The sequence below is a fragment of the Theropithecus gelada genome, chromosome 11, assembly GCF_003255815.1.
Source record: "Theropithecus gelada isolate Dixy chromosome 11, Tgel_1.0, whole genome shotgun sequence".
Classification (NCBI taxonomy): domain Eukaryota; kingdom Metazoa; phylum Chordata; class Mammalia; order Primates; family Cercopithecidae; genus Theropithecus; species Theropithecus gelada.
Genome location: NC_037679.1, coordinates 91989858 through 92013641, shown reverse-complemented (window position 1 = coordinate 92013641; position 23784 = coordinate 91989858). Strand labels below are relative to the sequence as shown.

Below are 23784 nucleotides of genomic sequence, written 5' to 3'. Positions count from 1 at the left end.
CCCTCTGCCTCACAAGTAACTGGGACTTAAGGTGTGCACCACCACACATGGCTAATTTTAGAAAAAAAATATTTGTAGAGACAGGTTCTCTGTATGTTGCCCAGTCTGGTCTCAAACTCCTGGGCCGAAGACAAGCAGTCCTCCCACCTCAGCCTCCCAAAGTGCTGGGATTGTAGGTGTGAGCTGCCACCAGGCCCAGCCTCGTTTTATATTTGAGACTGTGCCAGATCTTTTCATCTTGCAGAGTACTTCCTGAGACTATTACCCCACAATTGCTAGTAAAGAATATCATCAAAAAGTCAATAAACTTTTAAAATATGCAATAAATGGTCTTGTAGAAATCACAAACAATTGTACTTATTGGATGAAAATATCTGTCCTACTATTATACAAAAAATTATTATGATTAGGAGTAATTTCCAATGATAGCATTACATATAGATACAATATATACTTTATAGATTCAATTATAGGTTCAATTAAAGGAGGATGAATGTGAAGAAGTTAAATAAAAGTGTTGATACTGAGCTCTGGATAACTCTTGGATAATTACAAAAGGAAGTTTTACTGATGATGGTGAAGTTATTGACATCAGTGATTTAAGTAATGATCCTGAATAAGAATATTTTATAAATGCAACAATAGTACAAAAATTTAATGTTTCTTATCTTTCAGGTGTAAAGTTGGTATTGTACATTTATTCTGCATTATATCCCTTTTTCTATTATACTATTCAACAACATATACTAATGTTGCATTTTTATGTTTTTATTAATCACATTCTTAACTATATTGTGAAGCTTTCTAATGGTGGTGTACTTACCACTTTTCTTCTCTGAACTCATACTAAGTTCTGGACACATGGTAGATAATCATAGATTATTTTCAAAAAAATGAACTAATCACCTCAGTATTTGATTGGAAATTGCTCCAGGCTCTTTCATCTCATGATCACTGTTCTTTGAGTATATTTAATATTTCCTCATTTAAAAGTTCATGTATTTGACCAGGCGTGGTGGCTCACACCTGTAATCCCAGCACTTTGGGAGGCCAACATGGGTGGATCATAAGATCAGGAGATCGAGACCATCCTGGCCAACCTGGTGAAACTGTATCTCTACTAAAAATACAAAAAATAGCCAGGTGTGGTGGTGCAAACCTGTAGTCCCAGATACTCAGGAAGCTGAGGCAGGAGAATCGCTTGAACCCGGGAAGTGGAGGTTGCAGTGAGCTGAGATCACACCACTGTACTCCAGCCTGGTGACTGCATGAGGCTCCGTCGCAAAAACATAAATAATAAAAATAAAAGTTCATGTATTTAAACATTCGTAATTTAAAAATTAATTTTCATTTCTGTTAAAATTGTCAATGCCCAATGAGTACACATTATTTGAGAGATTTTTTAAAAACTAGGATTATGGCCCAATTTCAGAAGCTTTACATGATAAGCATAATAATTGAAGGAATTACACAGTATGGTTCATTTTTTTCTCTTTTTAGAAGTCTGGCTAGATAATCCCAAAATGTGGCTCCGAGATAATCAAGACAACCTTAAAAGTATGGAGAGAGGCCATAAATATGATGTTTTTGGAAAAATATTTAATTCAAGCATAAACGTTGTTCATGTAGGAATGAGATCCCATAAATGTGGCACAGGAGAAAAAAGTTTGAAACGTCCTTTTGATTTGCTTATTCCAAGAAATAACTGTGAAAGAAAGAAAATTGATGAGCTCAATAATAAATTACTATTCTGTATCAAACCTGACAGAACCCATGGTGGAATAAAATGCTGTGATTGCAATACATGTAGAAAACCCAGCAACAAAGAGCCATGGCTCACTGCTAATCATACACACACAGGAGTCTATTTATGCATGGAATGTGGCAGATTTTTTAACAAGAAGTCACAACTTATTATACACCAGAGAACTCATACAGGAGAGAAGCCCTATCAATGCAGTGAGTGTGGAAAAGCCTTCTCACAGAAGTCACTGCTCACTATTCATCAAAGAACTCACTCAGGAGAAAAACCGTATGGGTGCAGCGAATGTCAGAAAGCTTTTAGTAGGAAGTCACTCCTCATTTTACATCAGAGAATTCATACTGGAGAGAAGCCGTATGGATGCAGTGAATGTGGAAAAGCCTTCAGTAGGAAGTCGCAGCTTAAAAGACATCAGATAACTCACACAATAGAGAAACCCTACAGTTGCAGTGAGTGCGGGAAAGCATTCTCGCAGAAATTAAAACTCATCACACATCAGAGAACGCACACAGGAGAGAAACCCTATACGTGTAGTCACTGTGGAAAATCCTTCTTTTGGAAGTCGCAGCTTATTACTCATCAGAGGACCCACACAGGGAAGAAACCTTATGCATGTAGTGAGTGTCAAAAAGCCTTCAGCAGGAACTCACTTCTCATTAGGCATCAGAGGATTCATACAGGAGAGAAGCCCTACGAATGCAATGAATGTGGTGAAGCCTTCATCAGAAAACCACAACTGATTAAACATCAGATAACTCACACAGGAGAGAAAAACTATCGATGCAGTGATTGTGAAGAGGCCTTCTTTAAGAAGTCAGAGTTAATAAGACATCAAAAAATTCACTTAGGAGAGAAACCATATGGATGCATTCAATGTGGGAAAACCTTCTTTGGGAAGTCCCAGCTCCTAACGCATCACAGAACACACACTGGGGAGAAGCCTTATGAATGCAGTGAGTGTGGGAAAGCCTTCACCCAGAAGTCAAGCCTGATATCACATCAGAGAACACATACAGGTGAGAAACCCTATGAATGCAGTGAATGCAGGAAGACCTTCAGTGAGAAGTCAAGTCTCATTCATCATCAGAGAACTCATACTGGAGAAAAGCCCTTTGAATGTAGTGAATGTAGGAAAGCTTTTGCCTGGAAGCCACAGCTTCTTAGGCATCAGAGAATTCATACAGGGGAGAAACCCTATGAATGCAATGAATGTGGGAAAGCATTTGTTCAGAAAGTGCAGCTCATTAAGCATCAAAGAAATCACACGGGAGAGAAAACCTATGGATGCAGTGATTGTGCAAAAGCTTTCTTTGAGAAGGCACAGCTCATTATACATCAGAGAATTCATACAGGAGAGAGACCATATAAATGTGGTGAATGTGGGAAGTCTTTCACGAGAAAGTCACACCTTATGAGGCATCAGAGGATTCATACAGGAGATAAATACTATGGATGCAGTGAGTGTGGGACCACCTTCAACAGGAAGTCGCAGCTTATGATACATCAGAGAAATCATGTAATATAAAAATCATACGTTTGGTGAATTCAGAAAAGTTGCTATCAAATGTCATACTTTCTAACACTTTTGAGGATGAATAAGGGAGAGAAACCGTATTGAGGCAGTGACTGTTGAAAAAGCTTGAATTGGGGAGTCAAGAGTCACTATGCAGAATTTAGAAAGGAGAGTTTTTAAAAAGTAAACAATGTAAAAAAAGTCATCTCCCAGAAGACACTACTCATTACATGTTGGATGACTCATTGAGATGAAAACCCTACTAGTGTTGTGATAGTACAGAAGCTTTTAGTCAAAAGTCAGCTTATTAAATGTTTAGAATACCTAAACAGGAAGAAAATTATATTGTTATGACAAGCAAGTGAAAGATTTCAAGAAAGGACAACTCACTGTGCACTTGAGAATAATACCTACAGAGGTTCATACTGACGAGTAGTCTCAATAATGTGAAGAATTTGACAAGCGTGATGCTATTGAAATAGTTCTGTAAGGAAGTGGTGTTCTTTATATATAAATTATTACAAAAAGCAGTCAATTGTAAGTGTTAGGTGTGTTTACTTAGATGTGAAGAGTTCTGCTTTCTGCTGTGATGGAATAACAAGAGTCAGATTTCCTTTCCTGCCTTAAACAACTAGAAGCTGTCCAATCCATATAATATATAATGGTTTTTAGACATAGGACAAGCACAGTAGATTTTCTCTCCTGCCTTAAACAACTAGAAGCTGTTCAATACATATAATATGTAACGGTTTTTAGACATGTGACAAGCACAGGTTTGTAATCCTCAGGAGACTGTAGACAGAGTGAGGTGAGCACCATGGTTTCTCAGCCTGCCCCCTGATGGCAGTTACTAGGCTGCAGTTCAGGGAAGGGAAGCAGTAAATCCTGCTGAATTGAAGAGACAGGATTGGCAGTTAGGGAGGCCACAGCAGCTAGAATGTGCAGGGGGAAGTACTGGAGAGACGGGAGCTTCCTAGAGCTAGGGCTCAAGAAGTCTGCAGAGAGTCCCCTTGGTCCTTTGGCTTAGCATTGACTTGGCACTGAGGCCAGGAAAAGAAGCACTGGAAAGCAGCAGGCTGAACAATTCCTGGAACTCATGCAGGGCTGGGAATAGTTTATGTTCTCAGCAGCCAGAGTGGAAACAGATTCTAACACATGGAGCATCAGGTAGAATTCTCAGAAAGGTTTTGTTTTAGTAGTGAGGCTAATTAGCTCTAGATTAAAAAGCTACTGTGGACCTGTAGTGTTCGGCATCCAAAAAAAATCTTATCTGGCATGCAAGGAAGCAATAAAGTATGACTTATAACCAGGAGAAAAATCAATGGAAACCCAGAAAAGACAGAGGTGATGGAATTAGTAGACAAGGGTATTAAAAGAGCTATTGTAAATATAAAGTAGAGGAAAACAATACCCCCACATATGCAAGAAGTTGATGAAACCTGAGGTATAAGAGATATTTTTAATGGCCAAAATAGAACTTCTAGGGATGAAAACACCTTCTGATTTTGTTAAAATCCCAAGTGGAGAGATTAGATACAGAAAAAGAAAAAAATCAATGAACTTGAAGAGTAAGAATAAAAACTACCAAAATGTTATGCAGAGAGAGAAAAAAAGACTTAAAGAGAATAGGAAAACAGTTACAGTGGTGTGATATATGTGTAACTGGAGTCCCAGAAGGAGAGGAGAAAATGAAGAGGCAGGAAGAAGTATTTGAATAAATATTGGCTAAAGATTTTCCAAATCTGATGAAAACAATACCCCCACATATTCAAGAAGTTCAAATGACCTGAAGTAGAATAAACATAATTTATTTCACAGCAGTGCACCTCAGAGTCACATTCAAGAAAAGCACTGATAAACAGAATAATTTTAAAACACCTTGAGAAGAAAAGATAATACATACACAGGAACAAAGAATGGCAGCAAATTTATGGTGAGAACTATGCAAGCTATAAAACAATGGAGTATTATCTCTAAATTCCTGAATGAAATAAACAACAAACCCTGCAACCTAGAATTCTGTTTCCATCAAAAATGTTTTCAAAAATGAAGGCAAAATAAAGACTGTTTCAGACAAACTAAATCAAAGATAATTTTATTACCTGTAGACCTGTCTTCGGGAAATATGAAAGGAAGTTTGAGGGCAGCAGGAAAATAATACAAAACTTAAGTTTGGGTCTGTACAAAGGAATGAAGTTCTGAAAATGGTGAATATGTGGGTAAATATAAAAGATATTTCTCTCTTTTTAAAATCTTTTTAAAAGGGAATTGGCTGCTTAAAGCCAAAGTAATGATAACATATTTGGAGTTTATTTAGAAGTAAAGTGTGGGCCGGGCGCGGTGGCTCAAGCCTGTAATCCCAGCACTTTGGGAGGCCGAGGCGGGTGGATCACGAGGTCAGGAGATCGAGACCATCCTGGCTAACACGGTGAAACCCCGTCTCTACTAAAAAAATACAAAAAACTAGCCGGGTGAGTTGGCGGGCGCCTGTAATCCCAGTTACTCGGGAGGCTGAGGCAGGAGAATGGCGTGAACCCGGGAGGCGGAGCTTGCAGTGAGCTGAGATCTGGCCACTGCACTCCAGCCCGGGCAACAGCGCGAGACTCCGTCTCAAAAAAAAAAAAAAAAAAAAAAGTAAAAAAGTAAAGTGTGATGATGATAACACTTAAGTGTGAATTGTTAAATATGGTTGAGTAGACTGCATCATCTGAGTCAGAAGCCTGTTCCTTCCGGGCTCAGGGTAACTTGAATTTGTACCAGGCACATGACAGAAATTGTGTGGATTGTGGATCTGCATGTGTGCTGAGTGTTCCCTATTTCTCTGATCCCTTTTCCCCCATTTTCTGCTCTGCTCCCCCACAAGACTGTCTTCTAGAGACTGGGGTTTCTTCATAGGTTTGAACAATGGGAGATACCAGAAAGAGATCAGATGGGAGGAGAAAAAAAGGTATTTTATACCATTCCCTTCCTCCTGCCTGGACCAGGGTTTAGGTAGCCTCTGTGTTCCCATAAGGATACAGCTCCCTTTGGGAAGCCCCCGTCTATGGCCGTAGATCTCTTGGTTTCAGTTGATATCATTCCCTCTCCATGATCTTCAACTTTACTACTGGGTGCTTCCCCAACCCACTGGTTGGGTGTCTTTAATTGTGAACACATATTTGTAAATAGTGCCTTTATTTGTTAAGTTAATATTTTGAGTGTGCCATTTATTTTCTGTGCCATCTGTTAAATGATGGGCGTTTAATAAAATTGTGATAATCAGTTATCAGTACAAGTGCCTCATAGTGCATGGGCTGAAATGTCTCAAGATTCCCCACACTATATATCAGTATTTTCTATCTGTATTTGGACAATGCAGTAGAAATTATAACAAATACAAAGTTCTTTGTGCTTTTCTGCTGCATATGTCAGTGGCTCTGGAGATTGTTACCATCTGCTACATATATAAATGGACTTGCAGTTATTACTAAGCCCCTCTTCAGTAATAGAAAGACTTATGAAGTCTTTTACTACCTCTGGGTCAGCCAAACAACCTTCAAAAAGCATTGTTATTTAGGTTAAATATCCATGGACAAGAAACAAGATAGGCCGGGCGTGGTGGCTCAAGCCTGTAATCCCAGCACTTTGGGAGGCCGAGACGGGTGGATCACGAGGTCAGGAGATCGAGACCATCCTGGCTAACACGGTGAAACCCCATCTCTACTAAAAAATACAAAAAACTAGCCGGGCGAGGTGGCGGGCGCCTGTAGTCCCAGCTACTCGGGAGGCTGAGGCAGGAGAATGGCGTGAACCCGGGAGGCGGAGCTTGCAGTGAGCCGAGATCCGGCCACTGCACTCCAGCCTGGGCGACAGAGGGAGACTCCGTCTCAAAAAAAAAAAACAAAAAAAACAAACAAACAAAAAAAAAGAAACAAGATAATCAGTTACTGAGTGAAGAAAGACAAGAATGATGTCCCACACTTCCCAGCTCTCTAAAGTGTTATGCTGTACAATTAAAATATCCCTGTCCCATCATCTGCTATTATTTATTGTGTGTAATTCATGTAATCTGTAACCTGTGGGCAAGTCTTTACCCTTCAGTAGTCAAGATTATGTTACAGACTTTGTCCAAGAATCCACACCACCTTTCCCATCAGTTCTCACCAGAAATATGATGCCAAAAAGAAAATCAGCTTTTCTAAGATCAAGCCAGAGTTGCTTCTCTTACAACCTTATGGCGCTAATAAATTAAGTTGAAGTAGACTGCCAAAGAGGCCCAGTGCAGAGGGCAGCACCCCCATCATTTTTTGAATTTCTCCCTTAGGAATTTTGCCTTTCTTTCTCTTCTGTCCACCAGTCATTCTCTCTGGCTGGGACACAAACCTTTGAAAGGAAGTAATTGCCATTAGGCTTCACAGCAGTGCTTTTTCCTTTCACTTGAATTTGCATTTCGACCTGCATTTTGAAGATCTTTACACATGTTTTCTATTTTGAACAATGCCAGAAGGCTTCATTGACATTGTAGTCTGTGTTAATAAACTTGTGTATCACTCTGCTCTGGTCTTTCAGGAACTGACTAGCAAATGAAATGAATACATTGGGACTTTGGCATAATTTGAATATAGCATTGTGAGTTGCCTGTGATTGTCTCTTCCTAATTGTGCTGTAATAACCTGTGTATGAGAATAAAATGATTTCCACTGTCAGGATTCTCCCATGCCCCCCTTTATTTTGCCATAGACTGAAGGGGAAAGTCCATTCTCACTCTCCTTACCTTAGAAAATTTGATTTGCCTTATGATGACTGTCTGCAGCTTAGAAGTAGACGATGTAAATCTCGTCACTATTTCACAAGAATAAAATTCAAATCAGTTATATCCAAAGTAAGCTTTCGACTGGGAGTGGTCTCACACCTGTAATGCCAGTGCTTGGGGAGGCCAAATGGGGAGGATCGCTTGATCCCAGGCATTTGAGACCACCTGGACAACATAGCAAGACTTACCTCTACAAAAAAAAAAAATCTTCATTAGCCATTTTGGGCTGGGCACAGTGATGCACACCTGTAATCCTAGCACTTTGCGAGGCCAAGGTGGGTGTATCACCTGAGTTTAGGAGTTTGCAACCAGCCTGACTAACACGGTGAAACCCCGTCTCTACCAAATGCAAAAAAATTAGCCGGGTATGGTATCGCATGCCTGTCGTCTGAGCTACTTGGGAGGCTGAGACCAGAAAATTGCTTGTACCTGGGAGGAAGAGGTTTCAGTGAGCCAAGATCACGCCATTGCACTCCAGCCTGGGAAACAAGAGCAAAACTCCATCTCAAAAAAAAAAAAAATTAGCCATAATGGTGCATGTCTGTAATCCTAACTACTTGGGAGGCTGAGGCAGAAGGGTCACTTGAACCCAGGAGTTCGAGGCTGCAGTGAGCCATGATCAGGCCACTGCACTCCAGCCTGGGTAACAGAGTGAAACCCTGCCTCTTAAAAAAATAAAAATAAAGTAAGCTTTCTTCAACAAGTTTTCTTCCAATGCTATACACTCCATCACCATATTAATTTAAATTATTTAGTATGTAGCAGATTTACTTTGAGACCAAATCTGTGAAGTTGGTGATGCTATCTAATACTTCTTTATTTTCCTTATGGGATCTTTGCAACTTAGAACATAATTATTACTCATTGTATCGAGGTCATTTAACATCATGTCAGAATGCTAACATTAAATAAACCAGGGTTCACACCAGTAATCCTAGCACTTTCGGAGGCTGAGGCGGGCAGATCACAAGGTCAGGAGTTCGAGACCAGCCTGGCCAATATCGTGAAACCCCGTCTCTACTAAAAAGGCAAAAATTAACCAGGCATAGTGGTGTGCATGTAGTCCCAGCTACTCGGGAGACTGAGGCAAGAGAATCGCTTCAACCCAGGAGGCCAAGGTTGCAGTGAGCTGAGATCACACCACTGCACTCCAGCCTGGGTGACAGAGTGAGACTCTATCACACACACACAAAAAAGGAACACCTGGTTTTTTAGTTAGTGATACCTAAATCTTGAAATGTGCACAGCAAAAAGAATGTAGCTCTCGAGGCATTCACTGCTAAGATGAAAAGAAATGTAAGTGAAGGGACGTTTATAACTTGAAGTTCGCATTAAAGAATTACTGACCAGGGACCGGGCGCGGTGGCTCAAGCCTGTAATCCCAGCACTTTGGGAGGCCGAGACGGGCAGATCACGAGGTCAGGAGATCGAGACCATCCTGGCTAACACGGTGAAACCCCGTCTCTATTAAGAAATACAAAAAACTAGCCGGGCGAGGTGGCGGGCGCCTGTAGTCCCAGCTACTCGGGAGGCTGAGGCCGGAGAATGGCGTGAACCTGGGAGGCGGAGCTTGCAGTGAGCTGAGATCCGGCCACTGCACTCCAGCCTGGGTAACAGAGCGAGACTCCGTCTCAAAAAAATAAATAAATAAATAAATAATTACTGACCAGGGCCGGGCGCGGTGGCTCACGCCTGTAATCCCAGCTCTTTTGGAGGCCAAGGTGGGCGGATCACGAGGCCAGGAGATCGAGACCATCCTGGCTAACAAGGTGAAACCCCATCTCTACTAAAAATACAAAAAATTAGCCGGGTATGGTGGTGGGTGCCTGTAGTCCCAGCTACTCAAGAGGCTGAGGCAGGAGAATGGCATGAACCAGGGAGGCAGAGCTTGCAGTGAGCTGAGATCATGCCACAGCAATCTGGCCTGGGCAACAGAGCAAGACCCCATCTCAAAAAAAGAGAAAAAAAGGCATTACTGACCTACTGGCCAGATGTGGTGGCTCATGCCTGCAGTCCCAGGACTTTGGGAAGCCCAGGTGGGAGGAGAGCTTGAGACAAAGAGTTTGAGACCAGCCTGGGCAACATAGTGGGACTTTGTTCTCCACAAAAATAATTAATAAATAAAGGAAGTAAGCATTCCTATCACTAAAAATACTTATAAAAAACATATCAAGTGAGCTGGGCACGGTGGCTCACACCTGTAATCCCAGTACTTTGGGAGGCCGAGGCAGGAGGATCACGAGGTCAGGAGTTCAAGACCAGCCTGGCCAACATGGTGAAACCCCATCTCTACTAAAAAAAAAAATACAAAAATTAGTCGGGCATGGTGGCGCGTGCCTGTAATCCCAGCTACTTGGGAGGCTGAGGCAGGAGAATCGCTTGAACCCAGGAGGTGGAGGTTGCAGTGAGCAAAGACTGTGCCACTGCACTCCAGCCTGGCGACAGAGTGAGACTCCATCTAAAAAAAAAAAAAAAAAAAAAAATTCAAGCTTAAACTTAAAATAGGGGGTAGGGGAAGTGAATTAACTTTTTATTTTCATTAGAGAGTGCTCATGTGAAAGGAGCAGTTAAGCAATGGAGTGTTACCACTGCAGCCATGCAGGTCTAGTGTAGATTCGTCCCCAAACCATGGTAATTGCCAGGCAACTCTGAGGGTATGAACAAGGCATGTGCATTGTGTCCTGTTGTCTGTAATGTATCTGCATGAAGCAGAGTCTGTCAGAAGATGATGTTGGCTGAGATCTGGGCCAGCTGTACTTCACTGCTTCATTACAAGGGTAAGGCTGGCCAGGTGCGATAGTTCACGCCTGTCATCCCAGCACTTTGGGAGGCCAACGTGGGTGGATCACTTGCGTTCAGGAGTTCAAGAGCAGCCTGGCCAACACGGCAAAACCCTATCTCTACTAAAAACCTATATATGTATATAAAATCCGGGTGTGGTGGAGCACCTGTAAACCCAGCTGCTCAGGAGGCTGAGGTGGGCAAATCGCATGAACCCAGGAAGTGGAGGTTGCAGTGAGCCAAGATGGCACCGCCACTGCACTCCAGCCTGAGCAACAGAGTGAGCTTCTGTCTCAAAAAAGAAAAAACAGGCCAGGCGCAGTGGCTCACGCCTGTAATCCCAGCACTTTGGGAGGCCGAGACGGGCAGATCACGAGGTCAGGAGATCGAGACCATCTTGGTCAACACGGTGAAACCCCGTCTCTACTAAAAATACAAAAAAAATTAGCTGGGCGTAATGGTGGGCACCTGTAGTCCCAGTTACTTGGGAGGCTGAGGCAGGAGAATGGCGTGAACCCAGGAGGCAGAGCTTGCAGTGAGCCGAGATTGTGCCAGTGCACTCCAGCCTGGGTGACAGAGTGAGACTCTGTCTCAAAAAAAAACAAAAAACAAAAAACACAAGGGTGGGGCTAGAAGGCTAATAGCTAACCGAAAATGAGCAGCTGTTTTTCATTCTGTGAGGAGCATCCTGTGTAAGCTGTAGTGTTTGATCCACTCATCAGTGCTTGGGAAGCTGTGCTAGGTCAAACCTGTTACTGACCCTTCTGTGCTCTGTTTGAAAAGAAAATCTCTGTACCCAAATGTTTACTGAGTAAACTGTTTTATGAATTCATATGTGTGAGTGTGATCATTGGGAGCAATTTGCAAATAAACTCTGGTTTCCATTCCAACCAGGTATCCCAAATTAAATCTGAATTATCATCAGTTTTCAATTTGTTATAATCCATATGCATCCAGATACACCCCCACACCCAAAGAAGCAGCTGTTCCCTTTCAGTTTTTTGTCTGTTCCTTTTATCCTCAGTGAGAGTGTGAGCTGAAACATCTCCAGCCTAATCCTATCTACTTACCCCCTTCCTTGCAGGACCACCCACTTCTGTTATTTTTTTCCACCCCTTTAACTTTCCTGCTTTAGGACAATGAACAGTTAGCTGTCATTTGGTCCATCCCATAGGCAATTATGTGGGTTTGTTTTCTAAAGCACTGATAACTATAATTAGATGGTTCAAATAATATTAAAAACTAGTGTTTTTGTGGCACAATTATGCATTTGTCAAAATATACACAACTTGCCTGGTGCAGTGGCTCATTCCTGTAAACCCAACTACTAGGGCACCAGAGGTGGAAGGAACACTGAGCTCAGAAGTTCCAGACCAGTGTGGGCAACATAGCAAGACCCTATCTCTTTTTTTTTTTTTTTTTTTTTAAGATGGAATCTCACTCTGTCACCCAGGCTGGAGTGCAGTGGCACGATCTCAGCTCACTACAGCCTCCGCCTCCCAGGTTCAAGGAATTATTCTGCCTCAGCCTCCCAAGTAGCTGGGATTACAAGTGTGCACCACCACGCCCAACTAATTTTTTGTATTTTTAGTAGAGACAGGGTTTCGCCATGTTGGCCAGCCTAGTCTCGAACTCCTGACCTCAGGTGATCCCCTGCCTTGGCCTCCCAAAGTGCTGGGATTACAGGTGTGAGTCACCACATCCAGTCAAGACCCCATCTCGAAAAAAAAAATGTTTTTTTAGGCTGGGTCCAGTGGCTTAAGCCTGTAATCCCAGCACTTTGGGAGGCCAAGGCCAGCAGATCACGAGGTTAGGAGTTTGAGACCAGCCTGGCCAATATGGTGAAACTGCATCTCTACTAAAAATACAAAAATTAACTGGGCACAGTTGTGGGCACCTGTAACCCCAGCTCCTCCTGAGGCTGAGGCAGGAGAATCGCTTGAACCCAGGAGGCAGAGGTTGCAGTGAGCCGAGATCGCATCACTGCACTCCAGCCTAGGTGACAGAGCAAGACTCTGTCTTGGGGGAAAAAAAAAATTAGCCTGATGCGGGAAGCTGAGGTAGGAGGATTCCTGGAGCCCAGTCTGAGGCTACAGTGAGTTATCACACCATTGCACTCTAGCCTGAGCAACAGAGTGAGTGAGTGAGACCCCATCTCTAAAACAAAGCAAAAGCAGACACACACAGCTTGATATAAAAAAGTAAATTTTACCCTTCTAATGTGTACATTAGAAATATGGAAAGGGCCGGGCGCGGTGGCTCAAGCCTGTAATCCCAGCACTTTGGGAGGCCGAGACGGGCGGATCATGAGGTCAGGAGATCGAGACCATCCTGGCTAACACGGTGAAACCCCGTCTCTACTAAAAAATACAAAAAACTAGCCGGGCGAGGTGGCGGGCGCCTGTAGTCCCAGCTACTCGGGAGGCTGAGGCAGGAGAATGGCGGGAACCCGGGGGGCGGAGCTTGTAGTGAGCCGAGATCCGGCCACTGCACTCCAGCCTGGGCGACAGAGCGAGACTCCGTCTCAAAAAAAAAAAAAAAAAAAAAGAAATATGGAAAGATGTGAAATCAGTAATTTAAGTTTCTACCTCAGGAAACTAGAAAAATAAGTGCAAAATAAATCCAAAACAAGTGCAAGGAAGAAAATGATAAAGAACTGAAGTCAGTGATTGAAAACAGGACAACTAGGCTGGGCGCGGTGGCTCAAGCCTGTAATCCTAGCACTTTGGGAGGCTGAGACGGGCGGATCACAAGGTCAGGAGATCGAGACCATCCTGGCTAACACAGTGAAACCCCATCTCTACTAAAAAAATACAAAAAAACTAACCAGGCGAGGTGGCAGGTGCCTGTAGTCCCAGCTGCTTGGGAGGCTGAGGCAGGAGAATGGCGTAAACCCGGGAGGCGGAGCTTGCAGTGAGCTGAGATCTGGCCACTGCACTCCAGCCTGGGTGACAGAGCGAGACTCCGTCTCAAAAAAGAAAAGAAAAGAAAACAGGACAACTAAAAGCTCATTCTTAAAAAAATTTACAAAAATGATTAACCTATAGCAACATTGACAGAAATACAAAGATACAAATCACCAGTATTAAAAAGGAAATAAATATTTTATTACAGACCTCACTGACATCAAAAATAAAAAAAGGATCTCTACTAACAGCTTCACACTCATAAATTCAACAGCTTGGAAGAAATGGACTAATTTCTTAAAAACCACAAACTACCAAAATTCACCCATGATGAAGTTGATTATCTGAATAGCCCTATATCCAGTAAAGAAATTGAACTACTAATGATCTACCCAAAGAGAAATCTCTGGGCCCAGATGGAGAACTGTATCAGTCATTTAAAGGAGAATTCATACCAGCTTTACATGATATTCCAGAAAAATAGAAGAGGGGAAATATATCTCTCAACTCATTTTATGAGGCCAGTATTACACTACCCTGATACCAAACCGAACACAGCATGAGTGCATGCACACATGCACGCACACACACACAACTACAGGCCAATATCAGACTTACATGTGAAAATCCTCAACAAAATATTTGAAAACAAAATTCAAAATATATAAGAAAAGTATGCACCATGACAAAGTGGGATTTATTCCACGTATGCAAGGGTAAGTTGAATATTTCAAAATACATGAATGTAATTCATCTCTAAAACTGTACAGCAGGCCGGGTGCGGTGGCTCATGCCTATAATCCCAGCACTTTGGGAGGCTGAGGTGGGCAGATCACGGGGTCAAGAGATTGAGACCATCCTGGCCAACATGGAAACCCCGTTTCTACTAAAAATATAAAAATTAGCTGGGTGTGGTGGTGTGCGCCTGTAGTTGCAACTAGTCAGGAGCCTGAGGCAGGAGAATCGCTTGAATCCAGGAGTTGGAGGTTGCAGTGAACCGACATTGTTCCATTGCACTCCAGCCTGGGCGGCAGAGTAAGACCCCGTCCCCCCCCCCAAAAAAAAAAAAAAAAAAAAAAGGCCAGGCGCAGTGGCTCAAGCCTGTAATCCCAGCACTTTGGGAGGCTGAGACGGGCGGATCACGAGGTCAACAGATCGAGACCATCCTGGCTAACACGGTGAAACCCCGTCTCTACTAAAAAATACAAAAAACTAGCTGGGCGAGGTGGCGGGCACCTGTAGTCCCAGCTACTTGGGAGGCTGAGGCAGGAGAATGGCGTAAACCCGGGAGGCGGAGCTTGCAGTGAGCTGAGATCTGGCCACTGCACTCCAGCCCAGGCGACAGAGCGAGACTCCGTCTCAAAAAAAAAACAAAAAAAATTAGAAAATGAGCAGTAGGCATTAACAGATATATCACTGAGAAAAATACACAAATGACAAGCACATGAAAAGACATTCAGTATCATTAGTGATTTGGGAAATGCAAATTCAAATCACAATGAAATGCTACTACACACCTATCAAGATATCAAGATGGCTTAAGTAAAAAATACTCTGAGGCAGGAGAATGGCCTGAACCTGGGAGGCAGAGCTTACAGTGAGCCCAGATTGTGTTACTGCACTTCAGCCTGGGCGACAGAGCAAGACTCCGTCTCAAAACAAACAAAAAAGTGACAGTGGCCGGGCATGGTGGCTCACATTTATAAGCCTAGCACTTTGGGTGGCTGAGACAGTTGGACCACGAGGTCAGGAGTTCGAGACCAACCTGGCCAAATGGTGAAATCCCGTCTCTACTAAAAATACAAAAATTCACCAGACATGGTGGTGCGCACCTGTAATCCCAGCAACTCGGGACGCTGAGGCAGAGAATTGCTTGAACCTGGAGGCAGAGGTTGCAGTGAGTCAAGATCACACCATGCACTCCAGCCTGGGCAATAGAGAGAGATTCCGTCTCAAAAAAAAAAAAAAAAAAAAAAAGTAACAGCATTAAATGTTGAGGGTACATAGAAGCTGTGTCACTAATACATTACCAGTGGGAGTCTAAAATGGTACAGCAATTCTAGAAAACAGTTTGGCAGTTTCTTATGAATTAAACATCAAATTACCATATAACCTAGTAATTGCACTTTTGGGGATTTATCCCAGATAAATATATTTTCTCACCAAAACCTGTACACAGATATTAATATCAGTTTATTTGAACAGACAAAAACTGAGAATAAGGTGAATGGTTAAACAAATTGTGGCACATACAAATAGAATGCTACTCAGGAAAACAAATGGACTATTGATATACACAATAACTTGGATTAATCTCTAGAGAAATACACCAAATGCAACAAATCAGTCCCATAAGATTGCATATTGTATTGTTCCATTTATATAACATTTCTGAAATCACGACATTTTTAATGGAGGACAGATTCTTGTGTTGCCAAGGTTTAGAAATGGGAGTAGAATGGTGGGAAGGAGGTAAGTGTTGTTACAAAAGATCTGTATGTTGAAAACATCAAAACATTTCTTATGAGAGAAATAAGGGAAATCCAAATCCTAAATAAATGGAAATATGTATCATGTTTATGGTTTGGAACAATAAATATTAGAATGTCAGTTCTCTCTAGATTTACCTATAAATTTATTGTGATCCCAATGGAGATTCCAGTGGGAGTTTTTGTAGACATTAACAAGTTAATCAAATTTATGTGGAAAAGCAGAATAAACTAGAATAGCCAAAACATCTTTTGTCAAAGAAGAACAAAGCTGGAAGACTTGCAGTCCCTGATTTTGAAAATTACTGTAAAGATATAGCAATCTAAACATTGCGTCAAAGAAAAGATAAACACATAGATCATGGACCATAATTAAGAATACATAAATAGACCCTTGTGTATATGGTCAATTGATTTTTGACAAAGCTGCAAGGGCAAATCAATGAAAATAGTGGTTTTAAAAATGGTGCTGCAATAATTGAAAATCAATATACAAAACAAATGAACCTCAATCCATAACTCATCCCATATTCAAACTCAAACATCCCATATTCAAACTCAATAGATGAATATTTAAATGTAAAACCTTCACTTAACAAAAATTCTAGACATTGCACAACAACAAAGATAAAGAGTTTACCACTAATAAACCCTCACTGAAGGAACTTCCGAAGATTGCCATCAGAGAAAAGGAGTGGGTGAAGCCAGCAGGTAATACATGTGAACCTAAACTAGTATTGGCTCTGTAAACTAACAATAATAATGTAATGTTAGTGGTTCTGCAACAAAAATAATGAAGAACTAAAACAGTGAGTAGCATGGTATGTGTTCAGGATGATCAGAGATAAAAATGTTGGGACACTGGGTGCACTGGCTCACGCCTGTAATCCCAGCACTTTGGGAGGCCAAGGCAGACGGATCACCCGAGGTCAGGAGTTCCAGACCAGCCTGACCAACATGGTGAAACCCTGACTCTACTAAATACAAAAAATTAGCTGGGCGTGCTGGTGGGTGCCTGTAATCCTAGCTACTTGGGAGGCTGACGGGGAGAATCACTTGAACCTGGAAGAGGGAGGTTGTAGTTAACAAGATTGTGCCACTGCACTCCAGCCTGGGCAAGAAGAGTGAAAACTCTGTCTCAAGACAAAACAAAACAAAAAGTTGGGATGCCTCTCTGTTGTTTATGGAGAGAGCAGATTAAGTACCTTTACGCTTTGTTAAGTCTTGTATACATAGCAAACATCTTTTTTTTTTTTTTTTTTTTTTTGAGACGGAGTCTCACTCTGTCGCCCAGGCTGGAGTGCAGTGGCCGGATCTCAGCTCACTGCAAGCTCCGCCTCCCGGGTTTACGCCATTCTCCTGCCTCAGCCTCCCCAGTAGCTGGGAGTACAGGCGCCCGCCACCTCGCCCGGCTAGTTTTTTTGTATTTTTTAGTAGAGACGGGGTTTCACTGTGTTAGCCAGGATGGTCTCGATCTCCTGAGCTCGTGATCCACCCGTCTCGAGACCATCCTGGCTAACACGGTGAAACCCCGTCTCTATTAAGAAATACAAAAAACTAGCCGGGCGAGGTGGCGGGCGCCTGTAGTCCCAGCTACTTGGGAGGCTGAGGCAGGAGAATGGCGTGAACGTGGGAGGCGGAGTTTGCAGTGAGCTGAGATCTGGCCACTGCACTCCAGCCTGGGTAACAGAGCAAGACTCCGTCTCAAAAAAAAAAAAAAAAAAAATCCAAAAGAAGATAGAAAATAATAAGGGATAAAAAACACTAGGCCAATGGAAAGCAAAAAGTAAAATGATAGCAATAAACATAACTATATCAATAATCTTTTTTTTTTTTTTTTTTGAGACGGAGTCTCGCTCCATTGCCAAGGCTGAAGTGCAGTGGTGTGATCTCCGCTCACTGCAAGCTCCACCTCCTGGGTTCACACCATTCTCCTGCCCCAGCCTCCAGAGTAGCTGGGATTACAGGCGCCCACCACTACGCCCAGCTAATTTTTTGTACTTTTAGTAGAGACAGGCTTTCACCATGTTAGCCAGGATCAATCTCCTGACCTTGTGATCTGCCTGCCTCAGCCTCTCAAAGTGCTGGGATTAGAGGTGTGAACCACCGTGCCCAGCCAACTGTATCAATAATCACAAATCATAGGCCGGGCGCGGTGGCTCAAGCTTGTAATCCCAGCACTTTGGGAGGCCGAGACGGGCGGATCACGAGGTCGGGAGATCGAGACCATCCTGGCTAACACGGTGAAACCCCGTCTCTACTAAAAAATACAAAAAACTAGCCAGGCGAGGTGGCGGGCTCCTGTAGTCCCAGCTACTCCGGAGGCTGAGGCAGGAGAATGGCGTAAACCCGGGAGGCGGAGCTTGCAGTGAGCTGAGATCCGGCCACAGCACTCCAGCCTGGGCGACAGAGCCAGACTCCGTCTCAAAAAAAAAAAAAAAAAAAAAAAACAAATCATATAAACTCATCAGTTTAAAAGCAGAATGTCGCATTATGCTTTAAAATATTCCATGTATATGTTTATTAAAAAATGCATAAAAATGTTATAAAAAGACTGAATATGAGTGGAAAAATATATACCTGGCAAACATTAATTGGGTAACATAAGCTTTAGGGAAACCATCAGTAGGTATAAAAAGGATCATTATGTAAGGATGAAAGTACAATTTGCTGTGAAGATATAATTATTCTATGTTCAAAATGTCTAATTAACATAGACCAAATATATTTTGTATAATATATTATACAAAATAGGACAGTTACCCAAGAATAAATTACAAATCCACATTATCATTTGGAAATTTTTGCACACCTTTCTTAGGAATTGATAGAGCAGGACAGCACATAATTGGTAAGTGATCTGGTTTGGCTGTGTCCCCACCCAAATTTCATCTTGAATTGCAGCTCCCGTAATTCTTGCATGTTGTAGGAGGGACCCGGTGGGAGATAACTTGGTTTGACTTTGTCCCCACCCAAATCTTGTCTTGAATTGCAGCTCCTGTAATTCCCAAATGTGGGTGGGATGGTGTGGGAGGTAATTTGGTTTGACTGTGTCCCCACCCAAATCTCGTCTTGAATTGCAGCTCCCGTAATTCCCAAATGTGGGTGGGACCGTATGGGAGATAACTTGGTTTGGCTGTGTCCCCACGCAAATATCATCTTGAATTGCAGGTCCGATAATTCCATGTTTTGGGAGGGACCCCATGGGAGATAACTTGGTTTAACTGTGTCCCCACCCAAATCTCATTTTGAATTGCAGCTCCCATAATTCCCACTTGTTGTGGGAGGGACAAGGTGGGAGATAACTTGGTTTGGCTGTGTCCCCACCCAAATCTCATCTTGAGTGGCAGCTCCCGTAATTCCCACATGTTGTGGCAGGGACTCAGTAGGAGATAACTTGGTTTGACTGTGTCCCCACCCAAATCTTATCTTGAATTGCAGCTCCTGTAATTACCACATGTTGTGAGAGGGACCCAGTGGGAGATAACTTGGTTTGGCTGTGTCCCCACCCAAATCTCATCTTGAATTGCAGCTCCCATAATTCTCACACGTTGTGGGAGGGACCCAGTGGGAGATAACTGAATCACGAGGTCAGGAGGTTGAGACTAGCCTGGCCAACATGGTGAAAAAGAGGTTTAATGGACTTACAGTTCCACATGGCTGGGGAGGCCTTGCAATCATGGTGGAAAGCAAGGAGGAGAATGTCACATCTTACATGGATGGTGCAGGCAAGAGAGAGAGAGCTTGTGCAGGGAAACTCCCCCCTTATAGAATCATCCAATCTGAGACTTATTCACTATCATTAAAACATCACAAGAAAGACCTGCCCCCATGATTCAGTTACCTCCCACCAGGTCCCTCCCACAACACCTGGGAATTCAAGATGAGATTTGGGTGGGGACACAGAGAAACTGTAACAACACCCTGAAAGAAACTCTTCCACCCAAATCAAGGATATATGTGCAAGAATGTTCCTTGAAGCAATGTTTGGGAAAGTTGCAAAAATAAAAATAACTTAAGATGGAGAATTTAAAATCTGCCATTCATCAGGCAGGAAGGACAGACACAGATTAATTGAGCCAGATGCAAAATTAACAAGAAATATTATTTCTCCAAAAAACAAGCTGTAAATATTCATTAAGGAGTCCCTGTTTGAGTGACTATAATCTCATGTACCCAGCACGCATGTCAAGGAGACTGACGGGCCAGTAGGCTTCCCAAACCAGACATTTCCTGTGGCTTATGTCTGGGCACAATGGGGAAGCCCCTGCTCTCCCTCAGGGCCTGCACTGCAGGCGGTGCTTTAAGAAGACCACGTAGGCCAAGCGCGGTGGCTCAAGCCTGTAATCCCAGCACTTTGGGAGGCCGAGACGGGTGGATCACGAGGTCAGGAGATCGAGACCATCCTGCCTAACATGGTGAAACCCCGTCTCTACTAAAAAAATACAAAAAAGTAGCCGGGCGAGGTGGCGGGCGCCTGTAGTCCCAGCTACTCAGGAGGCTGAGGCAGGAGAATAGCGTAAACCCGGGAGGCAGAGCTTGCAGTGAGCTGAGATCCGGCCACTGCACTCCAGCCTGGGTGACAGAGCGGACTCCGTCTCAAAAAAAAAAAAGAAGACCACGTGCAGTTCATGGCTGGCAGTGCCACACATGTGCGGGTGGAGTGTTGGGGTCACAGGGTAGTGGGGGGTCATGTTAACACATGCGTCCCATGATCAGGAAAGGGAGACAGGCCCCTCTCCGGCAGAGGTCTTAGTTGATAATGACACACCAGCAAAGGCTGTCATTCCCCTGGTCAGGTGCCCATGTAGGAAACAGGGTAGCTCCCTTGAGTGATACACACGGGGGAAGCCCCTCTTAGTGCCCTAGGGTCCCACAGTGCAAGGTCTGCTTATCCAACTGATGTGGAAAAATACGCATTATGGGGGGGGGGCAGGGTCCCCTCCTCACTCTTACTGATAAAACTTTATCTCCAAAATAATAAACTATCAAAAACTTTGCTGTTGAAATTATATCAGTAAAAATAAAACATCCCATTCTTGCCTTAGTCTCTTTGACCCAGAGAAGCGGCCCTTATGTCCCACCCGCGGACAAAGGTTCAGAGAACGGCTTTCTGGACACAGTTTTCAGTGTTCCTTTTAACTTTGTAGTTTCCAAGAAAACTGGGGCCTGGGCCCACTTCACATTCCAAACCTGAGGTTGATTCCTCTACGCAGAACCTTGTCTTCCTATTTATTTATTTATTTATTTATTTTTATTTTATTTTATTTTGAGATGGAGTCTCGATTTATTGCCCAGGCTGGAGTGCAGTGGCGCAGTCTCGGCTCACTGCAACCTCCGCCTCCCAGGTTCAAGCAATTCTCCTGCCTCAGCCTCCTGAATAACCGGGCTCACAAGCGCATGCCACCGTGCCCAGCTAATTTTTTTGTATTTTTAGTAGAAACGGGGTTTCACCGTGTTGGTCAGGCTGGTCTTGAACTCCTGACCTCGTGATCCACGCGCCTTGGCCTCCCAAAGTGCTGAGATTACAGGCGTGAGCCACCGCACGTGGCCATTGTTTTGCTAGTTAAAAAGGAGTCTGTTTATCTGAGGAATGCAAGCCCCCTTTAAATTATTGAGGGAGAAGAAAAGGAAAAATCAATTAGGTAGACAGTTAAGATTGGTCCGGAGAAGCAGCCCGCCTGAAAAATCACAGCTACAGGCCGCTCCCAGACCAACTGGCGGCTCCCCGAGAACTCGGCACGCTGGACTCGGCCACGGCGCGCGCGGCCTTCTGGGAAGTGTAGTCCCAAGCGAGCGGGACTCAGAAACGTGGTTCTCCGCGGACACTTCTGCAATCCGCCAGTCGGTCTTGGCGCGCGGGTCACAAGGGTAAGGGTGTGAGGGCGGGCCGGACGGGAAAGGCTGCGGGGTTGGGGGCGGCCCCTGTGCCCACCTGGGGGTCCGCGATGACCGCCTTGCGAGTCCCAGCCAGGTCACAGGAAGGCCTGTATCTCATGCGCATATTCCCGGCTGGTGGGGGCAGCATTTGGCAGGTAAACTTTGTGTGGGGCCCTAGGGGGTGGCCAAGTGACTGGGGACTCTGGGGCTTGGGTGGCTCAGATCTGTGAGGATGGCACCGGGGGGGAGATGCAACATGGGACGAGTGGGGATGAGGGGCAAGGGGCGGTGAGGTAGAATGATGGAACAATGCCCAATTTTCCAGGCCACCCACACTTGCCACCAAGAAAATCAGGTAATGACCAGGCACTGTGGCTCACGCCTGTAATCCCAACACTTTGGGAGGCCGAGGCAAGTGGATCACTTGAGGCCAGGAGTTCGAGACCAGCCTAACCAACATGGTGAAACCCCATCTCTACTAAAATTACAAAAATTAGCTGGGGGTGGTGGTGGGTGTAGGGTCCAGCCCTATGGGGCTTAGTGGGTGTTCTCCCCGTGCGTGGAGACGAGAGATCTTAAGAAATAAAGACACAAGACAAAGAGATAAAGAGAAAACAGCTGGGCCCGGGGGGCCACTACCACCAAGACATGGAGACCGATAGTGGCCCCAAATGGCTAAGAGCGCTGATATTTATTGCATACAAGACAAGGGGGCAGGGTAAGGAGGCTGAGTCATCCAAGTGATTGTGAAGGTCAAGCAAGTCATGTGATCATAGGACAGGGTGTCCTTCCCTTATGGGTAGCTGAAGCAGGGGGAAGACAGCGTACATCAGCGTTTTCTTCTGTGCACTTACCAGAAAGATCAAAGACTTTAAGATTTTCACTATTTCTTCTACCGCTATCTTCTCAGAACTTCAAAGAGGAACCAGGAGTATTGGAGGAACATGAAAGTGGACAAGCGTGACCACTGAAGCACAGCACCACAGGGAGGGGTTTAGGCTTCCGGATGACTGTGGGCAGGCCTGGATAATATCCAGCCTCCCACAAGAAGCTGGTGGAGCAGAGTGTTCCCTGACTCCTCCAAGGAAAGGGAAACTCCCTTTCGCGGTCTGCTAAGTAATGGGTGCCTTCCCAGACACTGGTGTTACCGCTCGACCAAGGAGCCCTCAAGCGGCCCTTAAGTGGGCGTGACAGAAGGCTCACCTCTTGCCTTCTAGGTCACTTCTCACAATGTCCCTTCAGCACCTGACCCTATACCTGCCGGTTATTCCTAGGTTATATTAGTAATGCAACAAAGAGTAATATTAAAAACTAATGATTAATAATGTTTATACTAATGATTGATAATGTCCATGATCATCTCTATATCTAATTTGTAGTATAACTATTCTTATTCTAACTATTTTCTTTATTATACTGAAACAGTTTGTGTCTTCAGTCTCTTGCCTCGGCACCTGGGTAAATCCTTCACCCACAGTGGGTGCCTGTTTTCCCAGCTACTCAGGAGGCGGAGGCACTAGAGTCGCTTGAACCCGGGAGGCGCAGGCTGTAGTGAGTCGAGATCACGCCACTGCACTCTAGCCTGGGCAACAGAGTGAGACTGTTTAAAAAAAAAAAAATCAGGTAAAGATTCTTAGGCCGGGCGCGGTGGCTCAAGCCTG

At 43.9% G+C, this 23784-nt stretch overlaps 1 protein-coding gene across 1 annotated transcript; it reads left to right on the top strand.

Moving 5' to 3' along the window:
- The first annotated feature begins 1475 nt into the window (after positions 1-1475).
- ZNF605 (zinc finger protein 605) lies at positions 1476-5465 on the top strand. Its single transcript, XM_025402858.1, has one exon. The coding sequence runs from the start codon at positions 1476-1478 to the stop codon at positions 3285-3287; it is 1812 nt and encodes a 603-aa protein (XP_025258643.1). The 3' UTR covers positions 3288-5465.
- The last annotated feature ends 18319 nt before the right edge of the window (positions 5466-23784 follow it).

Excerpts from the sequence above, each read along its gene's own strand:
- ZNF605 (XM_025402858.1), top strand. The coding sequence starts at position 1,476 with ATGGTTCATTTTTTTCTCTTTTTAGAAGTCTGGCTAGATAATCCCAAA.